At 33.4% G+C, this 11,347-nt stretch overlaps 1 protein-coding gene across 3 annotated transcripts; it reads left to right on the top strand.

Annotated features, from left to right (window-relative positions):
* The first annotated feature begins 2,913 nt into the window (after positions 1-2,913).
* LOC107939315 (protein FAR1-RELATED SEQUENCE 5) lies at positions 2,914-6,729 on the top strand. 3 transcript variants are annotated; one of them, XM_041077692.1, is made up of 6 exons: positions 2,956-3,021; positions 3,575-4,017; positions 4,101-5,936; positions 6,036-6,188; positions 6,270-6,332; positions 6,444-6,729. In XM_041077692.1, the coding sequence occupies exons 2-6, from the start codon at positions 4,015-4,017 to the stop codon at positions 6,516-6,518; spliced, it is 2,130 nt and encodes a 709-aa protein (XP_040933626.1). In that variant the 5' UTR covers positions 2,956-3,021; positions 3,575-4,014; the 3' UTR covers positions 6,519-6,729. The 3 variants fall into 3 exon arrangements, with proteins under 3 accessions (XP_016728125.2, XP_016728126.2, XP_040933626.1); XM_016872636.2 differs by having other exon boundaries at positions 2,914-3,021; positions 3,575-5,936; XM_016872637.2 differs by lacking the exon at positions 6,270-6,332 and having other exon boundaries at positions 2,914-3,021; positions 3,575-5,936.
* Positions 6,730-11,347: the final 4,618 nt, after the last annotated feature.

Below are 11,347 nucleotides of genomic sequence, written 5' to 3'. Positions count from 1 at the left end.
AGTGATGGCTTATTTTGGTATGTTTGGTATGAATGTGGTTATGGTTTTATAGTTGCTCAAATGGTTAATTGAATTGTGGAGTATAAAATGCTTGAGAAATGCCTTGATGAGGTATGATTTTAGATGTTGTGTGGTTATTTGTAAAGAAGTTATATGAGTGTGAATTATGGTAAATGGACTATATAGATTGATGTTGTTTTTTCATGTATTTGACTAAGTAAATGGTAGTAATTTGAGATTTGGAATAGATGAAATTATATTAGCATGAATTGTGTATTTGGTTGATGATTTTGGCTGTCTAATTGTATGATAAAACGGTACTATTTTGGTTGTTTAGGTGAGCATGAATAAGGGGGGCAAATTGGCCTTGCAAATGGCCTATTTTGGTCCACACGGGTAGAGATACGGGTGTGTGTCTCAGTCATGTTACACGCCCGTGTGTCCCCTGATGATGAAATTGAATTGAAGCCAGTATGCTCCACACAGTCTCACACATGGGCGTGTGACTGGCTGTGTGGTACAAGTTAGTATACACCCTAATTGGCACACGGTCTAGTACACGGACGTGTGACTTAGCCGTGTTGCATAAGTCAGTATACCCTACAGTTTGGCATGGTCTAGCACATGGTCTGGCACACGGGCATGTGTGGCCACTTTAAAGGCCACACAGGCTAGACATATGGGCGTGTGGTTGGCCATGTGACCCAAGTCAGTATGTATGCCCTGTTTCCACACGGCCTCAGACACGGGCGTGTCCGGAGCCGTGTGAGGCACACGACCTGTTCACATGGGCGTGTGACCCTTGTATGGTTGAAATTTTTTCTAAGTTTCCAAAATTTTCATATGTTATCGGTTTAGTCCCGAATCACTTCTGAAACATGTTTAAGGCCTCGTAGGCCCTTATAAGGGACAATGTGATTGTGTTGAATGATTTATATGAATGAATGTTTTATGCTTGATAAATGTATGCTATATGTTGTGAATTGATTAGTAATACCTTGTAACCCTACTCCGGCGACGGATACGAGTTAGGAGTGTTACATAATCATGTACTCAAAACCATTTCATTTCTCTTATATCATCATAAGTCTATTGCGATTTGCAAGTTAATAATCATACAACTCACATAAGATATATTTCATTTCAAAATCCAATTTCATGATTTTGTGCAACATAGCATATTAATGTTCCCAATTCAATCTCTATTTCCAATTTCGTTACTTGCTCCTTTTATCATATCAAAATCATATAAACCATTTCATTCTTTATATCCTTACTAACACGACCTCGGACTTGAACTGGTACACGGATCCAATTAACACACCAATTTGGCACCCAGTGCCTCATCGGATAAATCCGAAGTAGATAATTGCTCTAAATGCTATCAAATAGATTAACACCTAGTGTCTTATCGGTTAAACCGAAGCAAATTGACACCCAGTACCTCATCGACTTGTGTCGAAGAAATCCTTGAAATCTTCCTATCTTATAGTATGCCAACTACATTCGATTATGCTCAAACAGTTAATAGGGTTTTCATTTCATAATTCAATACCAACCAATGTTTCAATTTCACAATTATTTCAATTAAGTAAACATTTATTCAACATATATAGTAGCCATAATTATCCCAATTCATACTCAATTTTCATAATTAATAAAGATACATACATTTATCAAACATATTTATTTCAATCCTCATAATCGTTATTCGATTCAAATCATCCCAAGTGAAAAAGAATTCTCACCTCATATTCTTACCATGAATGAACAAATCAATATGCAACAATTTTATAATTAGTTCAGATTATAAAAATATAAACCGTAAACTTTAAGCTATTCATCAATAACATTGTCTTTTTCTTCTCTTTTTTTTGAGTAATTTGAGTCGATGTTAGCAATTAAATTTTGAAAATTGAAACTCCTTGTCATTTCGTCTTCTCCCCCAAACCTTTTGTTTCGAAAATGAAAAATAAAAAGGGAAATGTTTTGTTTCCACTACTTAATATATTAGGTTATAATTTTTTTTATTATATTATGATTTTATAACATATAATAATATTAATTATAACATACAAAACTTATATTTATAAATAATTCATATAAAACTTATATTTATAAATAATTTATCTCTAAGCCGTCCACTGCAATAAGAGCAAAGGTATAACTGCTGTTTAAGACCTTAGCTATATTTTACCTTATAATTTAATAATAAATCACACTTTTATTACTTACATGATTTAGTCCCTGTACACCAAATAAACCTTAATTTGATATAATTACTCGACTGAAATTTAATTCATGTTTAACGTAATTCTGTAAATATTTAATAAAAATATGAATGAGTCCAGTATAAGAAATTGAGATTCCTAAACCACACTTTCGGACACTATTAACTTCCGGGTCGTTATATAGGTACTTTATTCTTTACTGTTTATAATATTAAAAATGCTTTTAGCTTCGAAAACAATTTTGTAAGGTAATAAAGATCAACACCTAAATGTAAAATCTATGTTATAAACCTAGACCTGTCCAAGGGTCATAGCTTGCCTGACCTGGTAGGCCCAACCTGTCTTATTCAGCTTGGACAAAGAATTTTCACCTCAGCACGACCTGACTAGACCCTAATTAATTTAAATAATAATTTTTTTTAATTTAAATTTAACTATAAGATATATAATAACAACTAAAACATATATTTTATTAATAGCGGAACGGATTTTTGAGCAGGCCAATCTGACCCAAAAATAAGTTTGATTTTAAAAAGTTTTTGGAACCGGGCCTCAATCAATAGACATAAACCTCCCCTTATGGGGTTTAAAGAAAAAAAAATCCAAAAATGATTTTGCAATTAAAGCCTAATGAATTGAATGGGCCCACTTAAAAGTCCAGTGAAATCCATAGATCCAAGCCCAATTTATTTGCTACACGAAGCGTTCTGGTTCTTCTTCAAAGGCGACCGAGGCTTATCATTGTTTCTCTTTTCAAATCCGACGTTTCCTCTCCGTCAGCGACACCCAGGTCAGCTCCCCTTTTTCTTCTGTCCTTCCTCTCTCTATCCGACACTATGCCTGCTTCGTAGTTTATTAGTGATTATAATAAAATATTTTCCTTTTTTACTCGATTTCAGCTACAAGAAGTATCAATTAATTCAGTTACTTGGATTTACTTGATTGTTTATTTATTTATTTTTCTGAAATTTGTTTGCAAGAAAGTTCATTTTTCTTGCTTACCATGTTTATAGTGTGATTGGGAAGCTCAGAAATGTCGACACTGACTTCAATTTCAATTTGCGATTTCATCAAATTTGTACTTTGACTGATGCAATTGACAATCATTGAGCTGAGGGTTTTATATATATATATAAATGTAATTTGTTGAAGTTAAACTCATATTACTTGATTGTTAATAGCTTACAAATGTTTTTAAGGCTTAAATTGAATTTTTTTAATTAGTAACTCAAAATGAAAATGAATAATTTTTCTCCTTGTTATGTTGGGTTCTGTTATTCTTCTGCCATTGTGTATGGCAAGGCATTAATGTGGTGGAAACTCATGCTTCCTCTATAATGAAGGTCAATGAATAAGGATGATGATGACTTGGGTGGTCCTCATGAGGAGGACCCGGATAATAGAGCTCGAACATCCGACCAATTGGACTTGAATGTAGAGCAGGAGTGTCGCCGCCCAAAAGTGAACCATGTCGATTCCACTCATTCCAATCTTCCCTCAAAAGTGGAAACTAATGCTGATGGTGTACTAAGAGTTGGAGTAGAATTTGAATCCGACGAACATGCCTACAGATTTTACAATAAATATGCTAGGCTGTCAGGTTTTAGTGTTCGGAAAGATTGGATAAACAGGAGTAAGATACATGGTCAGGTGGTTTCTAGAAAGTTTACATGTTCAAAAGAAGGTTACAGGCGGAAAGACCAAGGAGATGTTATTGTAAAGAAGCACAGGAAGGAAACAAGGACTGGTTGCTTGGCACATATGATCATTACCCGCAAACCTAATGGTAAATACCGGGTTAGTCATTTTGAAGCAAACCACAATCATGATAATATAACCCCTTACAATGGTCGTGCATTACAATTGCAGAAGGACCCGTGCTTTGTTCATGCTTCTGAAACCGAGCAGCCTAACAATTTAGAAACACAAAACCCTGCCTTTGATTTGACGAGTAAAATCTTAGTGCGTGAATCTCTTGACTGTCTTACTGTGGATTATGTCAATCACCTAAGATCTGAAAGGGTGAGAGATATGAAAGAGGGAGAGGCAGGTTGTTTGTTGCATTATTTTCAGAAGCAGCACTTTGAAAATCCATCATTCTTTTACGCAATACAGCTTGATATTAATGATAGGGTAAGCAACATATTTTGGACTGATGATAATATGGTTGTGGACTACAATTATTTTGGTGATGTGGTTCTTTTGGACATGAGATTTCGAACAAACAAAGACTATAAGCCATTTGTACAGTTTATAGGTGTTAACCATCATAATCATGCTCTGATCTTTTCTGCAGCACTTCTTTACGATGATACTGTTGAATCTCTTAGGTGGTTATTTCATACTTTTTTAGAAGCAATGTCTGGGAAGAAGCCGAAGGTCATTCTCACTGATCAAGATGCAACAGTTGTTGAAGCAGTTGGTTCTATCCTACCAGAAACAGATCACCATATATGTGTCTATCAGATGCACCAGAATACCCTAAAACACCTTAGCCACATAGTGAAGGATGCTGATGCCTTTTCCAATGATTTTAGAAGTTGTATTTATGATCACAATGATGAGGATGATTTCATTCATGCTTGGGAAGCTATGCTAGATAAATATAACCTCAAGCAAAATGAGTGGTTGAGGTGGATGTATCGAGAAAAGGAGAAATGGGCTGTGGTATATGGCAAGAATAGATTTTTTATTGACATGAAATGTTCACATTTAGGTGAGAGCTTATCTAACAAGTTGAGAAGTTATCTCAACGCTGACCAGGATGTGCTTCAATTTTTCAAGCACTTTGAGAGGGTGATGGATGAGCAACGCCACAAAGAAATCAAAGCTACTCATAAAATGAGCCACTGCAAGCCAGAATTGATGGGCAATGTGATTTTGTTAAAGCATGCAAGTGAAATCTATACACCAAAGGCATTTGAAGTATTTCAGCATGAGTATGAACAGTGTTTGAATGTTGTTGCTAATCAGTGTAGTCAAAATGGATATTTATCTGAATACAAAGTTAATACTTTCGGAAAAAGTCAAGAATATATTGTAACATTTGATTCTTCAGATGATTCAGTCATTTGCAGTTGTATGAAGTTTGAATATGTTGGGTTTCTTTGTAGTCATGCACTAAGAGTGCTTGATCATAGGAATATAACGGTGGTTCCGTCCCGATATATATTAAGGAGATGGACGAAAGATGCAAGGATTGGATGTGCTCAAGACGATAGTGATTTTATCATACAAGAAAATCCTAAGTTGGTAGCAGCAAGACGTTATAGAGATATGTGTCGTAGCATACTCAATTTGTCTGCCAGAGCAGCTGAATCTTATGATGCATTCCATTTTGCTTCAAGGCAACTGAATGAAACAATCGAAGGGGTGGAGAAGATCTTGGCACAAAAAGCTGAGGATGCTCAAGTTATTGCCTCAAGTAGCAGTGCTGCAAGTGCTTCCGATAGTGAAAACGTAGAGATTTTCCTAGATGGAAATGCCATTGATGACCAGGAAAAAAGTTGCAGAAGACAGAGTAAAAAGGAAAATGAGGCTACTGAGCGACATAGACATAAACAGAAAAGCATTTTGCAGAGAGGCTTGAAGAATAGAAGAATTCAGAATGAGGGATCAAACTCGCCAAACACAATTACCTGCATTTCTAGTTCCTCACCAACAAATGTTTCACCGCAAGCCTCTGTCTCTGCTCCTGTTATGCAGGTGATATTTAGCTTACCTAGATAAAATAATGTCTAGAACTAGTTATGTTTACTCGCTTCTATTATTAAATTATTAAATCATCCAAAATGCCTTTCACAGAGGTTATTCAACTTCGAAGCCAATCAAGTTGTCCAGTGCATAGACCAAGAGTCTAATTTGGGTATCGAGCAAACGCCCCATGCTGAAGTTTACCAAAATCCTAACTTCTATACAGATCAACATGGCTCGCCAAACCAAACTCAATTACTCCAGGTAATGTATTATGCTTTACTTTGTGACGCACTCTGAAACATGTGCTTTTTGTAATAGACAAGGAGGACATTCTCAATGCAGGACGAGCGTTTAATTCATGGCACTTACCATGATTCTGTGTCAAACTGCTGCCAGCTGAGGCAGGTATATACAATGAAGTGGGAACCCGAATAATCATCATTAGTTTGGCTGATTATTTGTCATCTCCATCAAACTCGGATCTCTAATCTGCTTGTGTTGGTTTCCCACTTGCAGGCTATGGAACTTGACATTCAACCTTCACATTCATCTTCATTTTTGCTTTATGATGACCGAGATAGAACTTATTGACATTCCATTTCTTGGAATAGAACATGTGTACAGTTCTTAAATGGTTAGGATATTTTCACCTAATACCCAGAATGTCAATATTATGTTTATAATATACATGTAAAATCAATCCAACTTTCAACCGTATAGGAGGAAAAAAAGTGTATTTCTTACCCCTTCTATTTATGAAGCTATGCCACTTAAAAATTCAAACTCTTATTGATCGGATTTAGATTGGGTCCTACATATTTTTAGATCAGTTTTTAGTTTGGGATTTTTAATTTCATATTATATGTATTTTTTTAGTATAAGTTGTGAATTTAGTCTTTGTAGTCTAATTTGGTCAACTTTAACTTTTGTATCTTTTGAATTTTTAAATTTTAAATGTGATTCAAAAGGTTGTAATTTTGAAAAAATAATTATATCAAACAAATCTTTAAAAAATCATAAATTTATTTATTTATTGAAACTATAAAAAAATATTTTTCAGAATTATAATTATGTAAAAAAAAATTTAAAATCATAAAATCCTTTAAACAATTAACCTAAGTTGAGTTAGGTTAAATTTTCAAAATTATAAAAATATCAAAAAGTGTTAAAAAATTCTGAATTTTTATTGTTTTATTTTTTGAAATTATAAAAAAATATTTTTTAAACTAAAATAATGTAAAATATATTTTGAAATTTTCATAATTTAAGAAAAATCTTTCAAACCCTTTTACTTTCTAAAAAAACCCTTTCTCCTTTTTAAAAATTTCATAAAATTGTAGACGAATCCTATTAATCATGGCCGGTGTTTTTACAAATTTTAAGACTTGTTTATTGTTTGATTGATGAGATAATTTTGTTTGGTTCATGAGAAAATTTGGGATAGTTGGTGAGGAAATTGGGGAAATTTTTTAGTTAAAACTTTTTTATTTAATTTCTTATATACTTTTTATTTTTATGATTCTTATATATTTATATTTTTAATATATTTTTTATTTTTATAAAATACAAAGTATTTTTTTTATTTTTTTATATTTTAAATTTATTAAAACCTTTTTTATAAATATTTTTTTTTATTTTTAAAAAAAATTAGAACTAAACTAAGATAATTTGTAATGTTGAAGGTTTTTTTTATATAAAAATTATGGTTAAATTGACACAATATGTAAAATTTGAGGGCTAAATATGTTGTTATACCAATTTTCAAATTGCCACCCCACCCTCCCGTCAACTACTTAACAAAACTTACGAAAATGGACAAAAAAAAAGCTAAACTTGATTAGTTGGGTGGCCATTTTGAAAATTTTAAAAGTTGGGTGATCATTTTAAAAATTTTAAAAGTTTAGTGGCCAAAAAAAAATTCCACATAGTTGTAATGTAATTTACCTAAAATATATAAGAAACACCTACCAAGTAGGGATGACAAAATCTGAACCACCCAATGGATTCTGAATTGATTCGCTCCGAATAGAGTGAATTTTTCCTTTTTAAAGGTGGATGCGGGGCAGGACAAGATGGATTTTTTGTTTTGAATAGTAGGTATGGAGTGGTTATGATAATTCCACCAAGGAGAAGTCTGTTGAGGATGTCACGACATAGGTTAGGCGGTATCGCGACATAGCCCTAAAGACACCAAGAATAAAGCAAATTGCCTTTGATGTCGCGACACAGGCTTGAGGGTGTCAAACATAGCTGCGTCGACGCCAATTTAATGAGCACGGGTGTTTTCATCTACACAACCTAAATTAACATGCTCAACCATCCTTACTTGACCTAGTTAGGTCATAATACATGTAATCTATAAATACTCGCTCAGAACAAGACATTAGGGGACTTTCAAAGGCACTCTTAGGTTTTTTCCATTCTTAGTTTTTACTTAGTTTATTTTATGTTATTGTAATCAGAAGATCCTATTCCGAAGTGAGACTTTCGTGAGCAGAGATTGTTCCGGAGCCACGCTTTCATTGATAAATCCATGAGCATCTCTTTTCTTTATTCTATTCTTTATATTTCTTTCTTTAACATTGTTAATTGAATGTCTGTGTAAAGATTAGAATCAGTTTATGCTTTATACATATTTCACATGTTTCAACTATTTTAATCTAATTAATTAATTGACAGGTAGAGTTTAATCTGGATTGGTTAGATCTGGTTGAGTGCATTTAAACCTTAGGATTGAAGACCCTAAGAAGTCATCTAGGTAGGAATGAATTCGAAATCGGTATTGCCTACTAAGTATCACTTAGCAAATTAGTGGTTAGAGAAAGAAGACTTAAACCCTAGGCTTGACAACCCTAGGAAGTCATATAGGTGGGAATTAACCTGAAATTGGTATTGCCTAATTGTGAAAACCTTGCCCTACGCTGGTCTAAACTGTGTCGTCGAGAGGTGAGTAGTTCTTGTCGACTAGTTAGATTAGTAGAAGGTTGAGAAGTCTTGCTATGTTAATTAGTAACCAACTATTTAGAATCCTACATCAATAGTTAATCAGGTAAAACAATTGGATCTAGACTAAAGAAACTTGTTGTAATACCCCTAACCTAAATTTGTCGCCGGAATAGGGTTACGGAGCATTACCAGAGTTTTCAAATCAAACGGACAAAATTTTCAAACATTTCAAAACATATCAATATTTATATCAAAAACCAATAAAAATCATTCATATTGTCCCATATATGAGCCCTCGAGGCCCAAAATATTCATTAGAAACAAGTCGGGACTAAATCGAAAACTCAAAGAATTTTTCAAAAAACATTAAAAATTTTCAACACTGTAGGGGTCATACTGTAACACCCCTTACCTGAGACCGTCACCGGAGTCGAGCACGAGGCGTTACCAGACTTATCTTACTTGTTTTGGGCATAAAAAAATTACTTTTAAAAAAATTTTAATTTGCTCACATTCATCCAATAAATCCCTAAAAAGGGCCCTCGAGGCTCTAAAACGTGCAATTGGAACGGTTCGGGACCCAACCGGGAACATTAAAAATCTTTCGATTACTTACACAAATCAAAAGAATTTATTTCACTATTTATAATAAAACTGTCCATCTGCGTAACAGTCACTAAATTAATTATAACTCGAGTTACGAAACTAAAATTTAAATCCTTAAATTTTTCCTGAAACTAGACTCATATATCTTCTTACCATAATTTTTCCAGAATTTTTGGTTTGGCCAATTAGTGCAGTTTATTCATTAAAAGTTCTCTTGTTTCGCAGTTCAGCGAACCTGACCTCTCTTCACTAAAAATCGATTATCTAATTATACAGAAATCAGATAATGTTTTTGTTGTTTCTAGTGAAAATACACTAACTAAGGAATCTAGAATTATAAACTATGACTTATAATTATTTTTGTACAATTTCTAGTGATTTTCCAAAGTTGGAATAGGGGATCACGAAGTCACTCTGAACCAGTCTTACAAAAATTTAAATATCTCAGAATATAGACTTCCTTTGCTTGCTCTGTTTCTTTTCTATGAAAATAGACTCAATAAGCTTTAATTTTTTTTATCTCATTCACCATTTAATTCCATTTCTACAATTTTTAGTGATTTTTCAAAACCATGTCACTGCTGCTGTTTCCTAACTGTTCCATGGTCAACTTTTACTCTTTCATAGTTTCTTTGCATCAAACCTCATTTATGCATACATAATACCAAAACATGTTATTATTTAGCTATATCATAATCTAATCATTACCAAGTATTCACATGACATTCTTTAATCATATCATAAGGACATACACACAAAATAGCCAAGTCCCTATACATGCCATAACTTAAAGTATTTCTAGTCACAAAATACTGAGATAACTCGTTGATAGTGTGAGGCGATCTCCGACGTCCTTACAATGTTCTGAGTTGGCTTTGCGATACTATAAAAAAAGAGAGAAAAGAAAGGGAGTAAGCATAAAGCTTAGTAAGTTTGCTTGTAAATAAATAACAACATTCTAAATGAATTATCAAGATAACCTGAACCTTTCGAACATGGACTTATCTTATCTTCCCTTTAACACACTTTTGAATTTTCTGTTGAACCATTTGGAATACTAGGGATACACGGGTACCTTTTCTTTTTAAACATACCATTTCCATGTCTTGACATGGTCTTACGTGGTATCCTTGCCTTATGAACTCACCATTGCCATGCCTTGGCATGGTCTTACATGGGATCTTTGCCTTATAGTAGTTTATCAATGCCATGTCTTAGCATGGTCTTACATGATTTCCTTTCCTTGTAGAACTTACCAATGCCATGCCTATGTCATGCCTTGGCATGGTCTTACTTGGCATCCTTAAACCCTAACGTCATGACATTTGTATCCTACACATTCCTAAGGTTCAACCCGGACTTTTAAGTATCATTTCTCCGTCAATTCTTGTTTGAATCATCGAGCAATAAATTTACAAAATAAATATATAGATGCTGAAAAATAAAATCATTAATTATAAATAATAAAACATTGCATTTATTTACCGCAAACTTACCTCGATACAAAATACGATCAAATATTTTGATTTAGTTCTCAATCTTTTTCTTTCATCAGTCTAACCCCAAATTTCGTTCTTCTTGATCTATAATAGAAAATTTGTCTTATTTAATTTTCAAATTTATCAAAACAGTCCTTAACTCTAACTTTGGCAAAATTATGATTTTGCCCCTAAACTTTTGCATATTTACACTTTTGCCCCAAGGCTCGAAAATGAAACTTTATCCCTAATTCTTATGTTTTATGACATGCTGATAATTTATTTACCTACGGCAACATCAAATTCCCACTCTAACATGTACTTATAATCATTAAGTATTTTTACCGATTATGTCGTTTTACTCGTCTTCGCTTAAAATTACTTAGCTCA

Source organism: Gossypium hirsutum, chromosome A09 (genome assembly GCF_007990345.1).
Source record: "Gossypium hirsutum isolate 1008001.06 chromosome A09, Gossypium_hirsutum_v2.1, whole genome shotgun sequence".
Classification (NCBI taxonomy): Eukaryota; Viridiplantae; Streptophyta; class Magnoliopsida; order Malvales; family Malvaceae; genus Gossypium; species Gossypium hirsutum.
The sequence above is the reverse complement of the archived record's forward strand: the minus strand, read 5'-3'. Positions and strand labels throughout refer to the sequence as shown.